The sequence below is a fragment of the Leopardus geoffroyi genome, chromosome B4, assembly GCF_018350155.1.
Source record: "Leopardus geoffroyi isolate Oge1 chromosome B4, O.geoffroyi_Oge1_pat1.0, whole genome shotgun sequence".
NCBI classification, from domain to species: Eukaryota; Metazoa; Chordata; class Mammalia; order Carnivora; family Felidae; genus Leopardus; species Leopardus geoffroyi.
This window is the reverse complement of record NC_059341.1, coordinates 48,245,292-48,270,401: the sequence shown is the minus strand read 5'-3', so window position 1 is coordinate 48,270,401 and position 25,110 is coordinate 48,245,292. Positions and strand designations below refer to the sequence as shown.

At 40.1% G+C, this 25,110-nt stretch overlaps 1 protein-coding gene across 8 annotated transcripts in view; it reads left to right on the top strand.

Moving 5' to 3' along the window:
- The window catches only part of GUCY2C (guanylate cyclase 2C), a 142,368-nt gene that overhangs the window by 55,795 nt on the left and 61,463 nt on the right, over positions 1–25,110 (top strand). For 5 of the 8 annotated variants that reach the window (XM_045462726.1, XM_045462727.1, XM_045462723.1 and 2 more), the window contains 4 exons: positions 3,540–3,682; positions 14,780–14,988; positions 17,051–17,215; positions 23,931–24,043. In XM_045462726.1, the coding sequence (XP_045318682.1) occupies positions 3,603–3,682; positions 14,780–14,988; positions 17,051–17,215; positions 23,931–24,043 (567 nt within the window). In that variant the 5' untranslated portion in view covers positions 3,540–3,602. Of the gene's footprint in view, positions 1–3,539; positions 3,683–14,779; positions 14,989–16,839; positions 17,216–23,930; positions 24,044–25,110 lie in introns of those variants that run through there. The other 3 variants (XM_045462730.1, XM_045462731.1, XM_045462728.1) reach the window with 3 other exon arrangements.

Sequence of the window (25,110 nt, the reverse complement as noted above, 5' to 3'; positions counted from 1 at the left end):
ACTTAATTAATTAATTAACTAAGAAGATAGTATTAAATGATAACTTTTATAAAGAAAAGAAAGCAAGGTAATGTAATAGAGAATGAATAGGGGAAAGAGATGTTTTTTAAACTAAGCAATGAAAAGAAATGCCTCTAGGAGGTGCCATTTGAGCAGAAATCTGATAACAGTAAGGACACCATGCTATGGAGAGTTGGAGAGTTGTAGGCAAGGGAACAGCTAATGCAAATACCCTTCAGTGGGTGGAACTTTCCCACCAAGGCAGAGAGTGATAAGAGGTGAGACCTGCAATGTGGCAAGATGATTATCCCGTAGAGTAGTGGTTCTCAAAGTCTGGTGCACTTGGGTAAGGGCCCACCAGACACTTTAAGGGGTCAGCAAAGGCAAAACCGTTTTCATAATAATACCAAGATGTCATTTCCCTTTCCTCTTTTCTCTTTTGTTGACATTAGTGTTAATAGCTCAAAAGCAAGGGTAGGTAAGACTACTGTAACCTCAGCACAGATCAAGGCACGAAACTATACTAATAGTTATTATAGATATGCTGTTTGTTTGTTGTCTGCCTAACATATGGAAATTTATTTATTATTTTTTTAATGTTTATTTTTTTGAGAGAGAGAGACAGAGTGCAAGCGGGGGAGGGGCAGAGAGAGACAGAGACACAGAATTCAAAGCAGGTTCCAGGCTCCGAGCTGACAGCAGGGCTTGAACTCAGGAACTGTGAAATCATGACCTGAGCCAAAGTTGGGTGTTTAATCGACTGAGCCACCAGTGCCCCTCACATAAGGAAATTTATTAAGTGAACACTTACCAGCAAAGGAGGCAAAACTGGTGGATGAAGTCCAACTCTGTCCTCCACTCAGACCTCCGTATTTTCATCCTTTTTTTTTTTTTTCTTTTGGTCTTTCCTGAGCTTCTATCCTAAGCCCTCAACCCTCTCCATCCTTCACCATGCTTTTCAAATGTTCCAATTTGGGAATTTCTTTCTCTTCATCTGAGTACACCATTTCAGAAACCTTTCAACTTGGACCAGGGGAATTTGAAATGTGTATCTCAAATTAGTTTAAAATTACACTCAAGTTTCCATCAGCCGCACCAGACACATCCTGAGTGACAGTTATATAGCAATAAGTAACACCAAGAAAATTGACACCAGAAACTTGATCTGACTTCCTCCATTTTCTCATGATAAAATCCCAACCTCTTGTGTCATTGTTGTCATTCCTGCTAATTTCATGCTTATGTTTCAATCTACCCTTAAAGCTTTCTAAATTTTTGCCAAGGATTCTTACTAACTTTCACATTCATATCTTCAGAATGATTGTGTTTTCTTTCCAGACATATCTGCAGTTTTGTACTTTGTTTCGTTGTCTCAACTTCTGTTTCTCTGGCGAACACCTTAAACACTCTTGCTTTTTATTTCACAGGAATGTTGTGGGTGCCAGCTGTAAATGGGCTTGGCTTCTTTCTTACTGTTTATTTTACACCCTTAGTTATCAGGGTCATTTAATCACTATCTAGATCTCTGAGAGTTTAAAAGTCTAATAAGGATGTTTGTTTGAGACCTGAGCGAAAAGAATCTTGGCTCTGAAATTAAAAAAACAAACAAACAAAACTTTGAAGTCAAAACTGATCTTTTATTCCGGTAGCAAAACTATAAAAGTTCTCTGAAGTTTTTTTGTTTTTGGTTTTGTTTTTTGGGGGGAGGGTTGTTTTTCGTTTTTGTTTTTGGTTTTGGTTTTTAGAGAGAGGGCACTCAAGCAGGGGAGAGGGGCCGAGAGAGAAGAGAGAATCATAAGTAGGATCCAAGCTCAGCATGGGTCCCAACATGGGGCTTGATTCCACGACCCTGCCATCGTGACCTGAGCCAAAATCAAGAGTCGGACACTCAACTGACTGAGCCACCCAGGCGCCCCACTTCTTTCCAGTTTTAAAAGAAAATGATATGTGGGGTGCCTGGGTGGCTCAGTCGGTTAAATGTCTGACTTCGGCTCAGGTCATGATCTCACGGTCTGTGGGTTCAAGCCCCGCGTTGGGCTCTGTGCTGACAGCTTGGAGCCTGGAGCCTGCTTCAGATTCTGTGTCTCCCTCTCTTTGCCCCTCCCCTGCTCACGTTCTGCCTCTCTCTCTCTCTCAAAAATAAATAAACATTAACAAAAAAAAAAAAAAAGAAAAATGATATGTGTGCAACATGGTTCCATTTAATAAATTTGATATGTTGTGTCACTGGGCAACTAATTTTTACATTCTTGAAGGATTAAGAAGACACTTTTCCCCCTTGATCTTCTGTTATCACTTTAAATCCAATCCTATTTCCTCAGACATTTGGTCATCCTTCAAATAATTTTGCCAAATCTTAAACATTTGACAAATTAATTTTTCCTCATATGTAACATGAAAAGAAATATCTACCACTCTATATTTCATAACTTCTGTTTCGTTCTTTCATACATATCCTTTGGGTCCACTTTAAACATACTGCAGACAATAAGGAAGTATATCTAAATAAATGTAGTTTAAACTTTTGTTCCTCCGGTAGATTTCCATAAATTTGTTTTAGGGATAATTTCTAAATCATGTTCAGCTATACCATAGTGTATTGGATACAACTGGAATTTCTTCCCACTGCCATTCTTTTCTAATATAGTAAAGTTGGCATATGCTTAACATTTTCAATTAATTTCATTTAAGTACAATTAAAAAAATTTTTTTTTTTATTTTTAGAGAGAGAGAAGGTGCATGAGCAGGGGAGAGGGACAGAGGGGGAGAGAGGGAGACAGAGAGGGAGATGGAGTGGGGAGAGAGAGAGGGAGACAGAGAAAATCTTAACAGACTCTATGCTCCCTGCAGAGCCTGACATCGGGCTCAATCCCACAATCCTGGGATCATGACCCGAGTAGAAATCAAGAGTCAGACGCTCAACTGACTGAGCCCCCTAGGCAGCCCAGTTAAATACAGTTTTAACTGAAGTTAGAGGAGAAATACCTACTGCGCACAAAAGCGGCACAAAGGTAGGAGCAATCAATTCTGCCACTTGGAGAAGGCATAGAGGAACAACAATAACAGCTATTGAGTACTGAGTGTGTGACAAGAACTTCCTAATACCATTTTAATTAACCCACACGTCTCCACACTGGAATCTGCAAAGTTCACAGCAACAGTAGCTGAATTTTTACTTATTATTGCTCCTGTGAGTGTTTCTAAAAGTTGCTGGTCATGTCTTGCATATTGTCCAATAAGCCTGCTTGTGCTGGGTGCTGCTACAGGCCCACGGTGCATGAGGGTTCTGCCCTCTAGCAGGTGCAATTTGCTAGTACACAGAAGTCCCTCTCTGGGTGCTTCCACAGCTCCAGCAGGCCCTGACACAACCATGCAGGATCCTTAAGGTGCCAGAGCAGGGTGCCAATATTTGACCAAGTGGGGAATAGCATCCCTCTCCTTTCGGTGATGGAGTCTATTAGAGGGCCACTAGGCAATGATATCTGTGACTTAATATTCTACGAAGCGCTTTGCCACACTGTTTCACTTTTTCATTCCAGGCCTTTTTCTCCCCTGAAATAAAACATGCATTCTGGGCCAGACCAGAAACGGATTTGAGTAATATGGCAACTAAGGTCTACATTTCAAAGCTTGGCAGTGTCCCTGGGAATGAATTCCCTTCAACATGGCTCTTTAACACCAGGTAAGTGGATATTGTTTGGGCAAACCCCATCAATCATCTGGCCTATCTATCCACGTCCAAACTCCAACAAGGGTCGCAGCTTGGGCTTATTTGCTAGAAGAGAAATTAAATTTATTTTAGGAATGAGAAAAACAAAGATCAGCAAATGTGGGTAATCTGCCCAAGTTCAGATGCATAGCACATAACCAAAACAAGATTCAAAATCCAGCTGCAAGTTTTGTGGTTTTTTGTTTGACAATATCAAGCTACTTTCTGGAACTCAGAGAAGCTCTTCTTTACCTCAGATATACCATTTTGTTCTTTCAATGCTTTTCCAACCTTTCCAACTACCTGCTAAGGAGGCACCAATAAATGAAACTGGAAGTCTCTGTTCATTAGGAGTTTACACTTCAGGGATTTGAGCACTCTCTTCTTTCCTTCCTTCCCAAGCCATTATTTTAACCTATATAACAATGAGGAAGTAATCCCTCAGCCACCCGAGGGGAGAAAAAACGAGTAATATTTGACTTCTCTATAGAAAAACACAGTTCCTTTTTCAGGATTAAAACATCAGCCCCATTAACCCCTCTTTGGAAGCCTAGAAAATGGACCGTGCCTTTTTTTCTTCGGTCTTGTTGGAGGTAAGAGAAGACAAATCAAGCTGTTTGCAGACACAGAGGACTTTATTGTAGCTGAGATACACTACTGCTGTCTCCAACACTTACGTCCCTTAGTATACAAACACAGCCCCCAGGACAGAGATGCAAATCCAGGGGTCATGAGGAAATTTAACAGATTTCTAACTACCCCTGGCAGGAATATAACAACCTATTCCAGTCCTTCCTGAGCACAGAGGAATACGGTACAAAATGGGCTTGGGGAGGCAGAAGAGGAAGACATTACTCAAGGATTAAACAGTTTCTCTTAGAATGGGGAAGGGGGAAGACTCCATGGAAGGAGAGACAAACTGGTCAGCCTGAAGCATCCCAGGCACTGGTGCTAGATTTGGATATGCAGCCCTAGTCTACAATAGTGATTCAGGTTATCAGTAGGGTCACTCTACCATGTGATCTAGATGAGATTATTTTGAATCTCATACTTGTAGAAAGTCCAAAATTCCTCCCGAATATTTCATGAAATCCTGAAGTCTTGAGCTTTGATCATCTTTGACTTCAGACTCCTGCACCTGCAGATCATCTAACCATCCTGTTTCTGTTCTTACCCCATCACTCTGGCCGCAGACCCAAGCACCTTTCCGTAATTCCCACAAACTGGGCAAGCTGTCTATGGCACAGACTTGACTGAAGGTTTGGGAAGAGTTTAACCAGTTGCATCGGTTGTATTCTAGTAGAATACAGTTATCACAAAAGCAGACATTTGTTCAGTCATGCAATAGCTCCAGTGCTGAAAACAGCTGAGAGAACCCTCAGTGAATATTGGTTGTATGGATAGAATGAGGCATCTTTCCTCAAAGAAAATACAAGCAACCTCTATTTTATACACCTTTGTTATTCTTTTTAAATGTTTATTTGAGAGAGGGGGAGAGAGAGAAAGAGAGAGAATGAGTGGGGGAGGGGCAAAGAGAGAGGAATCCAGAGGATCCAAAGCAGGCTCCGCGCTGTCAGTGGAGAGCCCAAAGCAGGGCTCAAACTCACCAACCGTGAGATCATGACCTCAGCTTAACTGACTTGAGCCACCCAGGCTCCCCTATACATCTTTGTTCTGAAAAGTCTTCAGCCCCATCACACTAGGCTTTCTCACTAGCCATTTCTTTCTATGTTGCTTCCAGCCTCTTGCCATCTTCTGGTTCCTCTTTCCCTCTTTTCTTTCCATGGTTCCTCCTCACTCTCCACCTCCTGGATTGGCCCTGGGAACTTCAAATTTCCCTCATTATATTATGCAAAGCAATTTATATTTCTCTATGCTTAACTCAGAAGGTTTGTATATCCAAAACTATCCGAGTACTCAGCAAAACCTCCTAGCCTTTTAGTTATTGGAATCCTCCGGCATTCCGTTATCCCTTGTGAATAGGACCAGGAAGTATTTGCTGTGCAGGAAAAAAAAAAATTGGAGAAGGCAGGAATCATTAAAAATTATATACTTACACCTAAAATTTTTAATTTTATGTCAAAGCATATTCATTTTCATTTATTCACCACTTGGGTAATGTTAGGCCAAGGAATTTTCTTTGAGCAGAGTCCCCTGCATGGAGCTCTGAATCAGCTTTCTTAAGTAAACCAAACCCCTAGAGTATTTTCTACTATTTTTGGTGTTTGCCGTCTGAAGACAATTGACAAAGTGTCTAAGGGAAGACTATTTTTATATTTTTTATGTTATTCCTCAGTGTTTTATAGAAGCCTTGCCAGAGCAATTTTTTTTAGTTTCAGTTTATCTGAGGAGTCCATTTAGTCATCAGTTAAAAGAAAGACTTCACTGTAGCCATTTTTCCTCAATAAATCCAGATCAGAATTTCTAACTTTGTGCTTAGTAAAAAAAAAAAAAAAAATCACGTTTTAGTTCCCTTAGTTGGTAAAATTCTTTTTGAAAAACTCAATTTTTCCATCTCCTTGAGAGAGAAAACAGGGCAGAGAAAGCCTCAGGCTGCTGTGGGGCACAGAGATACAGGGCTCCTCCAGGCTCGAAAGGGAGAAGGGGAGCTTATTAGGAAGTGTGCAAGGAGACCCAAAGTATTGCTAGAAATGAAAGAGTGGCCAATGCAAGCAGCTTGTTCACTCACCCCTTCACATGTAGAGTAATTTGCCTTCCTCCTCTGAGAGGTTTTGTTGAGGAGTGTGTCTTTAAATCGGCCATCTCAGGTGTTTTATTATTTGCTTTTGACCCTTGAAACTCTCCCAGCAAACCTGCCTCCCTTTAGTTATGATCTACATGCTATTATTAGTTTTAGGATCCAGGAAGGGCAATTATCTTGGGTCTTCACATTTGGAAGTCCTTTCCTGGTTACATGCCATAATCAGAGGATTCCCAGAACTGCATGTACCTTCTGGCTTCATATCTGAATGAAAAGCACCAGGCAGTTATCTACCTCATCCACACCCCTGGCCTGGCTTAATTTCACGTTTACCATTTCCAGACCAAATTAAATGAAAGCAGAAAGTCTACGCTTTCTGCTACCGCAGGAAGTAGCAGTCGCAACAGATTAACAGTTAGAAAACCACTGTTGAGTCCAAGCTTGGCTACCAAATGTGCAACATATAAAATCGTTACCTGTAGCAAGGGTTAATCACCCTTGTGGTGGCCATGTGCCTCTCTGCAGCCTGGTGTTCCATTCTTCCTGACATCCACTAGGCCTCCAGGGAATACCCACTCCTGACCTCTTTGAGTCATGCACCATCACCTACCCCACCCCACAAAATAATCAAAGCTGAGTTCTGTGAAGTCAGAGTATCACCCCTCCAGGAGACACCAAGATTGAACTTGTCCTGTTCCACATCAACCATCCCACCAACATGAGCCTTTGGTGTCTTATCTTCTCCAGCATTTTTTTCATCCCCATACTGATATGCCATGATCAACAAATGCCTCAATATCTTCGATCTCTTCATGGGCTCTTCTCTACCATCTCCTGGCTATCCTGGGATTAGGTGGGGTGATATCTTAGGAATGGGGTACACACAGGTGCAAAGTCCTTAGTAATATCTTGTATTTTACGCTATAACGTAGATTAAAACAAATATTCATTTTATTATTCTTTTTTTATTTTTTTAAGTTTATTTATTTATTTAGATAGAGCAAGTGGGGGAGGGGCAGAGAGAAAGGGAGAGAGAGAATTCCAAGCAGGCTCCACACTGTGAGCGCGTAGCCCAATGCAGGGCTTGATCTCACGAACTATGAGATCATGGCCTGAGCCCACACTAGGAGTCAGACGCTCAACCAACTGAGCCATCCAGGTGCCCCAATTTTATCATTCTTTTAATTTGTATATATTCATTACAGATATGCCTTTACATGCACTGTCTACTTCATAATTTAACTTGAAAAAAAAAAAACCACCCCTGTTTCTTTGAGGCTGACACCATCCAGCCATGGTACCCTTCATCCCTCTTTGTCAGCCACTGTCAAGTGCTGAAGTCCTGGTTGTTCTCCCTCATTAATTGTTCCATGAATAGATCCTCCCATAACCCTACCCTCTTCTGGTTACCACTCTATTTCTTCCCTCTGCCTCTGGTAAGGGAAGCATAACTATTGGTTGTTTTCAATAACTGAGTATATTTCTAGAACCAGCCTAACCTTTGGGTTCCAGTCTCCTATAAAATGATGAAAATCATGACTACTGAACCATTCAGTTTTTTCTAATCCCTTCTATTGAGGTTTGGTTCATTGAGTACCCAAAATGCATTTCTTATTTTACCCGGGGTGAACAGTGGAACTAGCTAGGCTAACTCAAGGGAACCAGAGTGTTACCCCAGGCAATCCCTGTCCTGTCCAAGGAGGTCTGAAGACATTCTTCTCATAATCACTCACAGGATCTCTCTCAAGCCATGTCCGGAGGAAGTCCATGCTCCCTATAGGCCTGTGCAATGGGGGATTAACTCCCAGTGCTAAGGTATCATCAGCTCGACTAGAGGACCACTCCATTTACCTAAAGTTACCTACACTTCAGATTTTATAAAAAAAAATTTGGCGGGGGGGAAGCTCACCACTACTTTGAATTTGTCAGCAATTCACATATTATATTTGGTGACTTTTAAACTGTAAATAGTGTTACTTCTGGTGAAAAGTTACAGTAGTGCTAGTTAACGCTTATTTTTCCAAACTTGAAGTTTTTTTTCCCCAGCTTTATTGAGGTATAGTTAACAAATAAGAAGTATATGTATTTAAAGTTTACAACGTGGTGTTTTGATATATCATTGTGAAGTCATCACCACAATCAAGCTCGTTAACATACCCATCACCACACATAGTAATCATTTTCTTTCTTTGTGTGTGGGCGTGTGTGTGTGTGTGTATGTATGGTGAGAACACTTAAAAGATTTATCTTCTTAGCACACTTCAGGTATACAATACTATATTGTTAACTGTAGTTACATTGCTGTACATTAGATCTTCCAGACTTGTTCATGTTGGATAAATGGGACTTTGTGTTTCCCGACAAGAGCTCCTCACTTCCCCCTCCCCTTGGTCCCTGGAAAACACCATCCTACTCTCTGCTCCTATGAGTTTGACTATTTTAGATTACACATATAATTGAGTTCATGTATTTGTCTTTCCGTGTCTGGCTTATTTCACTCAGCATGACATCCTCTAAGTTCATCTGTACTATTGCAAATGGCAGGATTTCCTTCTTTCCTATGTCTGAATAATATTCCATTGTGTGTGTATATATACATACACATTTATACATTTATTTATATATAAATGTATAATGTAATAATATATGTATATGTGTGTATACATACATATATGTGTGTATATATATGTATATATGTGTGTGTGTATATACACATATATATACACACGTGTGTGTGTGTGTGTGTGTGTGTGTGTGTGTGTTATCACATTTTCTTTATCCATTCATGCATCGATGGACATTTAGGTCATTTCCATATCTTAGCTATTGTGACTAATGCTGCAATGAACATGGTAGTGCAACTATGTCTTTGAGATGCTGATTTCATTTCCTTTGGATGTATACCCAGAGCTGGGATTGCTGGATCATCAAGTATTTCTACTTTTAATTTTTTGAGGAAGCTCTATACCAATTCTCACGACTGTACCAATTTCCATTCCCATCAACAGTTTACAAGCATTCCCTTTTTCTCCACATTCTCACCAACACTTGTTACCTTTTGACTTTTTGGCGATAGCCATTTATAAAGATGTGAAGTGGAATCTCAATGTGATTTTGATTTGCATCTCCCTGATTAGTAATGTTGGGAACCTTATAACTGTTAGCCATTTTTTTAAATAAATTTATTTATTTTGAGAGAGAGAAAGCATGAGTGGGGGAGGGGCAGAGAGAGAGGGAGAGAGTGAATTCCCATCAGGTTCTACACTGTCAGTGCAAAGCCCAATGTGGGGCTCAAACCCTCAAACCGTGAGATCATGACCTGAGTCAAAGTCAGATGCTTAACCGACTGAGCCACCCAGGTGCCCCTGGTAGCCATTTTGATGCCTTTTTAAAAGAACTCTATATTCAGATTGTTTGCCTACACTTTTTAGATGTGATTTAATGGTTTTAATCCATTTATCCTGTCATAGAGAAAAACTGCCAACTGTAGACAAGGAGATACAGAGTCAGGGCTGAATAATGAATACAGTAAATTCCCTTCATTGGGCTAGCACTTCTGGGGGAGATTGAGGACCAATCCTTTGGCCCCCTCTGCTTTGCAGAGTCCACTGAGAACATCTTGTTTCAGTTTACTCAAAGGCAGCCTTCTGTGGATGAATGGCAGCCTGATCTCTTTCTAATCTGGCTTTTTTATTTTATTTCATTTTATTTTATTTTATTTTATTTTATTATTTTATATTTATTGCTATTGAGTTTTAGGAGTTCTTTATGTATTTTGGATAGCAACCTCTTATCAGACAATATGGTTTGCAAGCATTTTCTCCCATTCTATAAGTTGCCTCTTCCCTCTGTTGTTTCCTTACCTATGCAAAAGCATTTTAGTTTGATACAATCCCACTTATGTATTTTTGCTTTTGTTGCCTGTGCTTCTGGTGTCACATCCAAACAATCATTATCTAGACCAATTCAAAGATTTTTTTTTCCCCTATGTTTTCTTCTAGTAGGTTTACAATTTCAGGCCTTACATTTAAGTCTTTAATCCACTTTGAGTTTATTTTTGGAGATAACGTGAGGTAAGGTTCCAATTTCATTCTTTATGGGTAGGAATCCAGTTTCCCAACACCACTTACTGAAGACACATCCTTTCCCCATTGTATGTTCTTGGCACCCTCATCAATGATCAATTGATGGCAGTTGCATGAATTTATTTCTCAGTTGTCTATTGGGTTCCGTTGGTCTATAAAGATAGTTTTATGCCAGTACCACACTAGTTTGATTACTATAGCTTTGTAATATATTTTTAATTCAGGAAGTATGATGTCTCCAACTCTGTTCTTTCTCAAGATTGATTTAGCTATTTACTCCTATGTTGTTTCATATGAATTTTAGGATTGCTTCTCTATTTCTTTAAAGAATGCCATTGAGATTTTGATACAGATTACATTGAATCTGTAGATAATTTGGGTAGTATGGACATTTTAACAATATTAATTCTTTCAATTCATGAACATGGGATGTCTTTCCATTTATGTGTCTCTAATTTCCTTCATCAATGTTTTATAATTTCAGTGTACAAATTGTTCACCTCTTTGTTTATGTTTATTCCTAAGTATTTCATTATTTTAGTTGCTATTATGAATGGGGTTGTTTCTTAATTTTCTTTTCAGATAATTTCTTATTTGTGTATAAAAATGCAACTTATTTTTGTATGTTGATTTTGTATTCTGCAACTTTACTGAGTTAATTTCTTGATTCTGATGTTTGGTTTGTTTGTTTATTTTTTTTAGTCTTTAGTGTTTTCTAGAAATATGATCAGGTCTTCTACAAACAAAGATCATTTTACTTCCTCCTTTCTAATTTGGATGTTGTGCATTAATAGTGTATATATATATTGATCTTTATCCCCTGGTTCCTGACACAGAGCTCCAAAATACTTTGAATTTCCCGGGTGATAAGAGTGGCTTTTGTTCTAATGAAACAATTCTTTGTGGGCTCCTGAACAGCTTCAGGATGGGGGCTGATACCAAACAGACCAAGCAAAACCATGATTAGAAGCTTGGAACTTTTTTTCCCAATCCCCATCCTCTGGGAAGGGGAGAGGGACTGGAAATTGAGTTAATGAACTTGCGATGAAACCTCCATAAAAATCCCCAAAGTATAGGGTTAGGAGAGTGTCTGTGTTGGTAAACACATCTACATGTGAATTAGGTAGTGCAACCCAACTCCATGGGGACAGAAGCTCTTGCACTGAGGACACTTTCAGACCTCTCCTATGTATCCCTTCATCTGGCTGTTCATCTGTATCCTTTGTCATATTCTTTATTATATAATAAATCAGTAAATGTAAGTGTTTCCCTGGGTACTGTGAGTCATTCAAGCAAATTATCAGACCGAAGGAAAGGGTTATGAGAACCCCAATTTATAGCTAGTTGGCTAGGATTACAGGTGACAACATGGGACTTATGATTGGTATATGAAGTTGGGGCAGCAGTCTTGTGGGGTTGAGCTTTTAACCTGTGGAATCTGATGCTCTCTCCAGATAGACAGTGCCAGAATTGAGTTAAATTATAGGGCACCTATCTGATATCAGAGAATTGCTTGATGTATGGAAAACTCACAGATCTGGTGTCAGATGAAGTATGGGAGTACTCTGCAAGTAAAGGAGAAATACAAGGGAGTTTTTCTTTTACAGATGCCTTTTCTTTCCTTTTCTTGCCTAATTGCTCTTTGTAGGACTTCCATTGCTATTCTGAAAAAAAGTGGCAAGAGTGGGCATTCTTGCCTTGTATCTTCAAGGGAAAGCTTTCAGGTTTTCCCTATTGAATATGTTAGCTGTGGGATTTTCATAGATGGCCTTTATTGTGTTGAGGTAGCCTTCCTTTTCCCTGTTTTACTGAGAATTTTAGTCATGAATCAGTGTACTTTGTCAAATGCTTTTCTTACATCTATTGAGATGATCATATTTTTTTTCTTTCAGTTGGTAATGTGGTATATCACATTGATTTGAATATATTGAACTATCCTTGCATCTCAGAGATAAATTCCATTTGGTCATGGGGTATGATCCTTTTATGATATTGAACTCAGTTTGCTTATTTTATTGAGGATTTTTCACCTATGTTCATCAGGAATATTGGCCAATAATTTTCTTTTTTGATCTCTTTATCTGGTTTTGGTATTAGGATGATGCTAAACTCATAAAATGAGTTTGGAAGTGTTCCCTCATTTTCTGTTTTTTGAAGGAGTTTAAAAAGGATTGGTATTAATTCTTCTTTGAATACTTGGTGGAATTTACCCATGAAGATACCTGGTCCTGGACTTCTTTGTTGGGGTTTTCAATTGCTGATTCAATCTCTTTATTTGTTATTTCTTTCAGGCTTTTAATTTTTTTCTTCATTCAGTTTTGGAAAGTTGTATGTTTCTATAAATGTATGCAATTCTTCTAGGTTACCCAACTTGTTCATGTATAATTGTGTATAATTGTCCCTTATGATCTTTGTTATTTCTGAGATATCCTTTGTAATGCCCACTCTTTCACTTCTTATTTTATTTATATGGGTCTTTTCTCTTGTTTCCTTAGCTAAGAGGGTTTGTCAATTTTATCTTTTCAAAAAACCAATTATTGGTTTTATTGATTTTTTTTAACTTCCTATTTGACTTATTTCTTCTCTAATCTTTAATACTTTGTTCTGTCTGCAAAATTTGGTTCAGTTTGTTCTTCTCTTCTAGTTTCTTGATGTATAGAATGAGACTGTTGATTTGAGATCTTTTTTAATGTAGATATTCATTGCTATAAATTTCCCGTTTAACAACGCTTCTGCCCCAACTCTAAAGTTTTGGTATGGGTTTCATTTTTGTTTGTTTGTTTCAAAATACTTTTTAAGTTCTTTTATCATTTCCACTTTTACCCAAGAGTTATTTAAAAATGTGTTGTTTCATTTCCACATATTCATTAATTTTCTGTTATTTATTTATTTATTTATTTATTTATTTATTTATGAATGCATGTATGTATGCATTTATTTTGCTGTTATTGATGTCTAGTTTTATTCCACTGTGGTCAGAAAAAATTCTTGGAATAGTTTTAATCTTCTTAAAATTGTTAAGACTTATTTTGTGATGTAACATGTGATATATCCTGAAAAATGAACCTTGTGCACTTTAGAAGCATATGGATTTTTCTGCTATTGGATGCAAAGTTCTGTATATGTCTGTTAAATCCACTTGTTCTGTAGTATTGTTCAAATCAGCTGCTTTTTAAATTGATTTTTTTTGTCTGAACATTTTATCCCTTATTGTAAGTGGAGTGTTGAAGTCCCCAACTGTTTCTGTATTGTTGTCAATTTGGCAGTTGTTGTCAATTTCTTCCTTCAGATGTATTGGTATTAGCTTTATGTATGTAAGTGCTCTCATGTTGGTGCATATATATTTATAATTGTTATATTTTCCTGTTGAATTGATCCTTGTATGTTATATGATGTCCTTCTGTGTATATTTTGTTTGATGTAAGCATAGCCCCCTTCTTTCTCTTGGTTACCATTGGCATGGGATATTTTTTCCCATTTCTTCACATTCAGCCTGTGTCTTTAAATCTAAAGCAAATCTCTTGTACATAGTGTGTTAATAGGTGTTTTGGGTTTTGTTTTGTTTTTTTATCTGTTTAGCCAGCCACTCTATGCTTTTGATTGGTGAGTTTAGTGCATTTACACTTAAAGTAATTACTGATATGAGAGGATTTGCTATTGCCATTTTGTTCTTTGTTTTCTGTTGTTTTGCTCCTGTTTTGCACCTCTCTTCCTCTCTTTTTTTCTTCTTTGCTAGTTGATGCTTTTTTTGGTAGTGATTTGCTTTTATTTCTCCCTCTCTTTCTTGATTTATTTTAATTTTATTTGGATACAAAAACTTTATACTTTTATTCTCCTCTCCCTACATTTTATGTTCTTATAGTCAGAGTGCTTCTTTTTATGTCATGTACTCATTAAAAACAGGTAATTCTGGGGGCGCCTGGGCGGCTCAGTTGGTTAAGAGTCTAACTTCGGCTCAGGTCATGATCTTACGATTTGTGGGTTTGTCACCCGCGTAGGACTCTGTGCTGACAGCTCAGAGCCTGGAGCCTGCTTGAGATTATGCGTCTCCCTCTTTTTCTGTCCCTCCCCTCCCATGCTCTGTCTCTCTCTCTCTCAAAAATAAGTAAACATTTAAAAAAATTTTTTTAAAGCAGGTAATTCTGTCAGTTGAGGTCAGTGTTGGTGAAGACTGTAAGCACCCTTGGCACCAAAACTGCAGGTGTATGTGGCAGCGGCAAGATCTGCCGCAGTCCTTGATGGCAGGGGCTGCTAGTCTCCTCCTGCTCTCCTTCTACCCCACAGGGGAAGTCCTGGCCTACAAGATCCCTCTTGGTCTGGGCTCCAGGCACTGAGGCACTGGAGCAGGGTGGTGCAGTGTCTCCAGTCCAAGAAGGGTGCACCAGCGTCTCCTTCTCAAAGAAAGCACATCAGCACGTACCCGAGGCAACTCTGTCAGCTGGAGTCAGTGTTGGCAAAGACTATAGAGATCCTCAGTGGCAAAAACTGCAGGGGTAAGGGTCCTCTTGCCCTCCTTGCCCCACAGCGGGAGGTCATGGCCAATGGGGATTCCTGTTGGTGTGGCGCAGTGCCAGACCGAGGGATGGAATGGCACACATAAAATGCTTATGTTTTCCCGTGGGGCCATCTTGGTTTTTGTGCTCCACTGGGTCGCTGCATCTTCTTCATTGTACTCCAAAGCTCTCCCAGAGCTATTTTCATCAGTGGGCAGTTGTTAATTTGTTGTTTTCCAGGAAGGATGAAAGCTGGGGCCCCTAGCCCTCCATCTTGTTGATGTCACTCACTTTAAGTTTAAAACAGAAATTTTGCCTGAAGTGGTCATCAAGCCAATAATGTAAATAATGACATTATTTGGTTAATCATACTATATCTCTATTTCCAAATCTCCATTTAGATCCAGGTCCTCTTCCCCCAAATCCTGGCTATTCCCACACCTACACAGGCTCCTAAAACCAACATGTCCAAAAACAGAAGTCATGATCTTCTTCATTAACCCTGCTGCTCTTCCAGAATTCTAGAGTTTAGTAAACAGCTTTCCCATCTACCCAACTGAGCATCTCAGGGGTCACCCTTGACTTCTCCCACTCTCTAATGCCCCAAATCCAATAAAATGTCAAGTCTCATCTATTTTACCTCTTAGATACCTCTTGAACCCACATATCCACTGCCACTGCCCTCATCTGGGTCTCCTTTACCCCTCATTCGGACCACAGAAATACTCTCCTAATTTGCTACGTGTCCCCACTCTCTCTAAGTCATCCGTTCCACGGCAGCTTAAGTAGTCTTTACAAAATTCATCTGATTATGTTCCTTTTTTGACCATTAGTGTGAAGTTCCAAATCCTGATGGCATATAGGAAACCCCATGGCCTACCCCTGTCTACTCCATTGTCAACCTTTATTGCCACTAGCCACCTAGCTCTCTCCACTCCAACCATGCTGTGTCTCTTTCAGTTCCACAAACATTCATGTCACTTCCCACCCCTGGGCCTTTACAAAAGCTGTTCCCCTGCCTCCCACACTCCTTCTCTTCTCTTTCCATTCAGCTAACTTCAGTTCATCCTTCTGGGTAGCTCAAAGACACTTTCTCAGGGAAGCTTCCTCAACTTTCTAGAATAGGTTATATTAATCTGCCATGTGCCACACAGCACTCTGTACTTTTTTCCATGGTTGAGTTTATTCATAATTTTTTTTTTTATTTTTCAATTTTTTTTTTTATTTTAGAGAGAGAGCCCATGAGCCTGGCAGAGGGGCAGAGGGAGAGAGAGAATCCTAAGTGGGCTCCACACTCAATGCAAAGTCCCATGTGAGGCTCAATCCCATGACCCTGGGATCATGACCTGAGCTGAAATCAAGAGTCAGACGTCACAATTATTTATTTAATGTGTGTCTTCGTCACCAGAATGCATGTTCTATGAGGACACTAATATATTCACACCACTTATAGCTGTATACCTAGTGCTTTGCTAATGCCTAGCACCCCGTCAAGTCTCAACAAATAGTTGCTGACTGGGTGATTGAAACAGTTCTTCTAGTTGAGGATTCAGTTCCAGTGTGTAGCTATAACCTAAACACCACATAGTCTACTATATCTGTGCTTTCCTTAAGCCCTTTGACCTTTATTTTTCATTTTACAAATCTTTTTATGTATATACTATATTTCCCTCTTCCCCTTTTTCCTCTTCCCAGTGATGTGTCACAAATTGATGTATTTTTATTGGGTGAGGCCCAGGTAATCTCCCTGTTTATAACTCTGGCCTTTCTGTGAGCAAACACACAAAGTGAACTTTGGTTTATCTCCTACCATAATGTAGCTGCTAATTGCTGGCAGGCAGGCTGTGTCCCATGGGCCACGTGACCAGTGGGGCATGATCAGAAAGGAGCGTGGGGAAGAGTGGACTGAGGGACCCAGCTAGAGGCTGTCTAGCCGGAGTTCCTGCCTCCCTCAAAGTGCAGAGTAAAACAAGCAAGCACAAGGAGTATGGTTCTGAGGTAAGCAAGGTCATGAAGATGACACTGCTGGGCTTAGTTTTGTGGTCACTGCTCCTCCATCCAGGGCTGATGTTCTGGACCTCCCAGATCAGTCAGAACTGCAACAATGGCAGCTATGAGATCAGCGTCCTGATGATGAACAACTCGGCCTTCCCAGAGACCTTGGATACCTTGAAAGAAGCAGTGAATGAGGGAGTGCAAATAGTGAGACAGCGTCTGCTCAGTGCTGGTAAGAATATGGTCACAGGATCCACCTCCCCCCTGTTACCCCTCTGGGGTCAAAGGGTCGCTTGCATTCTTTGCCTAATCAGCCACTCTCCTCTACGGGCTTGTCAGACAACCCCTTTCTATTTCAAGGCAGTAGGTCCTCAGAGAGAAGGATTTAAGTCCTACTGCGTTATGCTCCGTCATAATTCACCCTGCTCTTGGAATGACCCCAGTCCAGAGAATGCCAGATGTTCACAGCAGTGAAATGCCCCAGATGTAACTGGATTGATGGCTCCGTTTCAGGGAGGCATCATGTTCCTTTCTGTAACTCTTCAGAGGCAATATTTGATCTGGACCTGAAAGTTCACAGGGTTACCGGTCAAGAACATGAATTAAGAGAGTTAAATTCAGACAGATGCTGCATCTATTTCTGGGATTTTTAATCCATCTGTTCACTCTTGACATCTCGGCTGGCTATTACATAAGACATAGTCCAGGAAACTTGCAACCAAATTCGGTGTTACGGTTCTTCATTGTATCTATTAATTATTAAAATAAACTTTATAACATTAGATAAAATATGTAGAATAAAGAGAAAAAATCACCCCTGATCATTTTCAGCCGCCTGGATATTTCCAGTGTCTTTCATATGCTCTCAGTTTCTTGTTTTTAAGAACACGATTAGGATCACTATGGCGTACAAACAATTTTCTAGGGGTGCTTGGATGGCTCAGGTGGTTAAGCTTCCAACTCCTGGTTTCAGCCCAGATCATGATCTCACAGTCCATGCCCACATCAGGCTCCATGCTGGGAGCCTGCTTGAGATTCTCTCTCTCCCTCTCTCTTTTGGCCCCTCCCCCACTCATGCTCTCTAAATAAATAAATAAACTTTAAAAAAAAAAGATAAACCAAAACTAAAAAAATTATTAAAAAAGAAAAGAAACAATTTTCTATCCCGATTTTACTTCACATTATTCTGCAAATGACTTTCCTATAACTGCATAATCTTTATGTGATGTGAGTGGATATGTAATATTCTTTGGGGTAGATATCTTCCCAAATCATCCAGTTATTCCCTACTGTTTGATTTCCTATTGTTTTTAATTTCTCATGGTTACTTAAAAATACTACAATAAGCATTTTCAAATATATAGTTTTTTCCATTCTTTGAGACTAGATTGCCGAAAGTATAATTACTGAGTCAAGGACTATTTCATACGTCTTAATGTTTACTTATGGTTCTAAAGAGGGTATGTCTTGATTTTCTCCATGTAAAATTCTGTGCTAATAAGCTCTTTTCTAGTGCCCAAGCTGTGCCGGTTCATTAGGTTCATGCTCTCCTCCCCATGTGGCCAACACAAGGTATATATATGTTTGGTATCTCTGACAAAGGCTGCACAACTATGTATGGACGTTATTTAAGCCTCATGCTGTACCTTTCTGTTCCTAGACTGGATGTGTGTGTCCCAAGAAGTTGTCACAAATAAAATTCATATGACCATGAAAAATACAGTAAAATTCTTTGGTCATATAGCAAGAGGTATCATGTATCACATATCTGTGATACCTTTTTGCTGTGCAGTATACATTTCTTCAATCTTGTCTGAGACCAGTTCAGATGTAAATAGCTAGATCTGATCTAGAGCTGTAATGGAACTAGAAGGATTTAATAAAATCCCCTTATTTACCAAGACTGTGGCATCATGGAAAGAAAATTTGATTTGAATTCTGGGGACCTGTATTGGAGTCCTGGCCCCAGAGCTTTCTTTTTTTGTGACCCTGGGTGAGCTTTTTCCCTTAGTCTCTCTGAGCCTTGGCTTCCTTGTTTATTGAGTACCCATCATGTCCTAGGTAAGATATATAGCGTCCTTCGTCACCACAGCTCTGTAAGATTGGCATTATTGGCACGGTTTCACAGTGGAAGCTTCATAACTTTGCTGAAGTCATACAGGCTGTCTATTTGATACGAAATTCCAACACCTATCTGTCTGGTTCCAGCTGTCTGGACGCTGTATAATCTTTACCCACCATGAACTAACTTTCTCATTAAAATGAGCCAGTGAAACACGATGGTGAGAAGCAGAGATTTGGAACCAGACAGCTCTTTGTTCATATTCCAGCTTTGTGTCCAACCATTTATCATCAGTGGCCTGGAGCAAATTACTTAAGTTTTCTGAGCCTCAATCCCCTTAGCTATAAAATCACAATAGATAGTAGTTACCTCGTGTGGATATGGTATGAATTAAATGAGGAAATTCGTATAAAGTACCCAATACACAGACTGAAACATAATTAGGAATTCAATAAGTAGCGGTGGTTTTATTGTCATCCCTGTTGTTGTTTTTGTTGAGGATGTTAAAGTTGTGTTATTACTGTGCTGTTGCCACTGTTACCTGAACAAGTTACCAGGATATAAAATAAAGAGTATAGTATAGTGGTAAGATTTTGATCTCTGGACTCATATAACCTGAATTTGAATTCTTGATCCACCTATCACTAGTTTAATTATAAACACTTTATCAAGTGAGTTATTTATTCTAAGTTCTACTCATGTCACTTATAAAATAGATTCATGGAGCGCCTGGGTGGCTCAGTTGGTTGAGCGTCCAGTTCTTGATTTTGGTTCAGGTCATGATCCCAGGGTTGTGGGATCGAGCCCTGCATCTGGCTCTTGGCTGAGTGTGGAGTCTGCTTAAGACTCTCTCTCTCTCTCTCTCTCTCTCTCTCTTTCTCTCCCTGTGCCCTTCTCCCTTGCTTGTGTGCACTCACCCTCTCTAAAATAAAAACCATATATATTATATGTATAATATATATACTCTTATATATAATAGAGTCATGAATGGATGAGTGGTGAGGTGGCTGAATAGATTAAATGAGTGGACAATTTTGAGGGGGATGAAAGAATAAACAGTGATGCCCAGAGTTTTGTATTTAATGATGCATTTTGTTAGATGGATGTTCATGCATGAGCAACTCAAGAAGTACAGGTTGTGATGGAAAGATAGGTTCATGTTCTAAACATACTGAGCATTATTATTTGGGGGGACATTCTAAGACATATACTTAAGGGCTAAACTGAAGAAAATTAAGAGTTCCAATGTTGTGGGTGATGTCCAAATGTAAGAAAACAATATTTTTTCCTAGTACTTAGGAAACGTCTGTGAGTTTTGAAGAATACATGGGATTTGATAGACAACATGCAAAAAGAGACTCCTTCTGCCTTAGGACATCACCTTCTCAAGGATGTATGTTTCCTGGCTAGGCACACCCAGTTCATACCCTCCAAATGATCTCATGTGCTAAAGGGGCTGCTTTCCTAGGCTCCAGCACCTATATTCAGATTCTCTTTGGTGCAACTCCTTCCTCAAAGCCCTATGTAGAAGACAAAGGGTTCTGAGATTACTCTGTATGCCTTGGCATTCCATCCATCTTCCCAGCCCTGAGATATCATGCTGGGGTGGAGGTGCAGGCAGGAGAAAGATGAGAAACCGCACTTGGGTTTGGGAATTGTCAAGTTTAAAAGTTAAGCTTCGATATGACGTCACTATGTTGTCTGAAAATTTTTCAGTATTTTCTTGAGAAATCACTTGGGATTTGGGGAGATAAAGGGGAAGAGATCCTCCTCTTCCTCTACCAAATTAAAAAACAAAAGCAAACACAGTTTTCACTTAGCCATAAAATGTTGAGAGGCAGCAGCAAACTGTACAGCATGTTCTATGGAAGTGGCTTTCAAATTTTTTGATTTCAAGACCTCTTTATGCTCTTAAAAATAATTATGAGCTCTGTGGAGTTTTGTTTATGTGGTTACACACATCGACAGTTACTGTATTGGAAATTAAGGCTGAGAAATGTTGTAAACAGTTGTTTATTGATTCACTTAAAATAATTAGAAACACTTTATCTGGTAACATAAAATAAAATTTCTTATTAAAGAAAACCTGTATTTCTCAAACCAAAAAATAAAAATAGTGGGAAAAATGCTATTGATTTATATTTTTGTACATCTTTAATGTCAGGCTTAATAAAAAAAATGGCTGGATTCTCATATCTACTTCTACATTTAATCTGTTGCAATAATACATATTATGTAGCCTCTGGAAAACTCTACTATATGCTTGTAAGAGGAGAGTGGAAAAAACAAAGAAGGTCTTAATACGCTTATGAGAATAGCTTTGGCCTCCTGGCCCTCCTGCAGGTTATCTCTGGAGTCTATGATCTACACTTTGCAAACTGCTATTCTATAGCATATCAGATTCTGGAATCAGACCGTCCTAGGTTCAAAACCCCAGCTGTGTCCCCCTAAGCAAGTTAATCTACCTCTCCAGACCTCCATTTTCTGATTTTTAAACTAGGAAGACAAAATATCAATTAACCTCATAGGGTTCAGGGGAGGATTAAGGATTGAAATAATGCATGCCGAAAAACACAGCCTAATGCTAGGCATCTAGTGACAGAGATCATCCAGTTCTGTTCTACCAACCAATGGATGAGGAACCGGGGCCCCATAGATGAAGTCACTTGTCTGAGATCACACTCAATGGATGTGAATTTCCCTTCTCCTAGGTCCTGTGCAGGATTTATACTTGGGTTTTGCCGTGCCCATCCAGCATGGGCTGCCTGGACAGTAGGATTTTTAAGTGAGTCATCTCCAGTGTTCCTCATGGTGGCAAGAGGGAGCAGAGCCCTCACAGAGGTTGAGGAGGAGGAGCTAATGTATACATTAACAGCTGCAGGTGTGGTTGTCTTCCGAAAGCCCTGTTTTCATCATGTGACTGTGTACGAGACTGCACTTTACTCCCTGAGTCCTCTTGCTGCTTTCTAAAACAGGCTCAAGCCCTATTTTCTCCTGGTGCCCACATGCCCTCTCCTTTTCTTCTGGGTCCCCAGCAGCCTCACTCATACTATTTTCCTGGTTTCATTTACCCCATATGCTCCCTACCGCTGTAAGAATTAAGTAACAAAAAGGGTGTAAAGTGTGCAGCATTACGACTGGCATATGGCTATACGCAAGTGTTAGTTGCTATTAAATCCCTCACTGGTCCCACCTCTTCTATTAATTTTCTTTGGTCTTATTACATTGACCTCTCCTACTTGGCAACTCTTATTTAGATCTCTTACTGAACAGTCTCAGGAAAGTGTTCTTGAGTTAACCCTCCCCCCACCCAAAAAAAAAGACAAGAAGTAAAATGCTTCCTAGTCTTAGACACACCTCTGAGGTGGCTATAGACATGCAAAGATACTTTCATTCTTTGAAAGAACAGGTCTCTGTCTTTAAAAACATTCTTATTTGGGGAGTGCTTGCTTGGGTGGCTCAGCCAGTTAAGCATCAGACTCTTAATTTCAGTTCAGGTCTTGATCTCTCCAGTTGACCCCCGCATTGGGCTCCATGCTGAGTGTGGAGCCTGCTTGAAATTCTGTCTCTCCCTCTCTCTCTGCCCCTCCCCCACTTATTCCCCCCCCCCTTCAAAATAAATAAACATTTTTTTTTAAATAAACATTCTTATTTGGATGTTCAGAAGAACAATAACTTCTGTTGTTGACATGCTTTACTCTTTTAAAAGTATCAACATTATTACATTTGATAATTCTGGTTTTAATCCCATTTTACATTTGAGGAAACCAAGTTAGAGAAATTCGAATGGCTGGTGCAAGAACACTCAGAACGTCACTCCCTGCAACCAGCAGTATAACTAGCAGCTGAGGTTTCCAGACTTCCTGTATAAGGGCTTGGCACTATTAGGATGCCTCTCTTAGGAATCAAACATTTCTGTGGAATATTTTTTATCGGAAGGAGACAAAATGTAAGGGATAGAGCTTGGTCACATGGTTCCGCTGTCTTTTGTGTTGTTTTTTTTTTTTTTAATTTTTTTTTCAACGTTTATTTATTTTTGGGACAGAGAGAGACAGAGCATGAACGGGGGAGGGGCAGAGAGAGAGGGAGACACAGAATCAGAAGCAGGCTCCAGGCTCTGAGCCATCAGCCCAGTGCCTGACGCGGGGCTCGAACCCACGGACCGCGAGATCATGACCTGGCTGAAGTCGGACGCTTAACCGACTGCGCCACCCAGGCGCCCCACTGTCTTTTTATTCTCGTCCAAAATATGGTATCTAGCAATACCAAGGGATATTACCAAGGCTCTTGCCTTGATCTGAAGGCGATCTGTTATCCCAAGATCCTAGACCATGATGGACACAGTTCACTTTGGCTTTGGGGACAGAGCACAGCGGTTCCAGTGTGCACGTTGGCAGGAAACAGAACCAGCACCTTGGAACATGAAAGAACAGATATTGTAGTGGCTACATTTTTGTTTTCCTAGCACTCTCCAAAACTGTACAGGAAACTTGCTGAGTCTGCAGTTGTGAAAAGAGGAGAGCCTTGAACATAATGAAAATGCTGTCAAGCTGGGTTGTGGGATGGTTGCACAAATACACATTTACTAAAAATCATTCAATTGTACACTTAAAATGGGTGGCATTTATGGAGGGTAAATTATACCTCAATAAAGCTGTTGAGAGAGAGACAGAGAGACAGAGACAGAGAGGCAGAAATAAAAGACAGAGACAGAGAGAGGAAAGAAGTGACAGGTAGTGATATAAGAACTCAGAACTCAAATATTCCTGGGCCTGAAGATGCATATCCATTTTTTCCCAGGATCAGCTGACAAAAGGTAAATCTCATGGCTATAAACTACCGAAAAATAACATGTTTTCTCTTTTCCCTCATTTCTGGATAACAGGCATAAATGTGACTGTGAATGCTACCTTTCTCTATTCGGATAGTTTGATTTACAAGTCAAGTGACTGCCGGAGTAGCACCTGTGAAGGTCTTGACCTACTCAGGGAAATTTCAGTAAGTAAATGCTTTTGTAGGTGTAGCTCACACCTCTTAGTACAGGGAGATCACGGTGTGAGACTTGAGCACCCATCTGTGAGCATTTCTTATGTCATCTCTAGCCACATAGCTGAGTGTTTTGGAGACAGGGTAATCTGACTTTATCCCCGTATATTTCCCAAGAGATGAGGGCCCTCCGGGAATACAGGAAAGTCGGGAGAATCTTCTGCGTTCTAGCTCTACACTTTCAATGTTATGGAGGGGACTTATTTTAAATTGTTTCCAAAACCTTTTAAAAATACGAATGTTGGCATTAATTGGTTTTCTTCTGTGTCCCTCGGGAAGTACCTGACAGATTCTAAAGCCCTGTACCAGAGGTGTCAGTTTCAGGTCATAACCGTAGATGCAGTCACGGGTTAATTGCTTGAGAGCTGAATCTGAAACCTAATTTTAAAGTAGTAACTGTAACGTTAAAGGGTGGAAATGGGAGGGGAAAGATTCTTGCCTACTCCCTCCTCCCAACTCCCCACCTCAGCCCGGGCTTTATGGAGCAAAAGAATGTTCTAAGCTCTCCAGAGGCTGCAAGGTGTGTGAGAAGCCTTTTTACTACAGAAACCCAGGGAAAGGTTCTCCTAGAAGCAGAGCACTGGACATAGAACCATGGCTCTAAATCTTTAATCGATAGCATTACACCAACCAGACAGGTAGACTCACATGGGGAAGAGTGGTTGATGACAGCAGTCATTCTCAATCTTGGGAGGGCCAGGGATGAGCGAGGGGAGTTTAACAAACTCCACTTTATGATGCTAGGAGTGTGCATTTCTTCCTTCCACCTCTTGAGAGGGAGGCATACCCTGGTTTTCTAAGACTAGGGATGGGATGTTCCTAATCACGTTCCTCTTGATAAATAGTACAAGACACGATCTATAGTCACCCAACTGGTCCCACTGCATTTTGTTCTCTTTAGCCCTGTTTCATAGCCCTCCCTAAAAGTAAAACTTGCCCTCATCCCCCAAAGCGCCTCCAAATCTAGCCTCTCCTCAGTCTGGCCCACAGGTATGTCTCATGGTACAGTCTATCAGTCC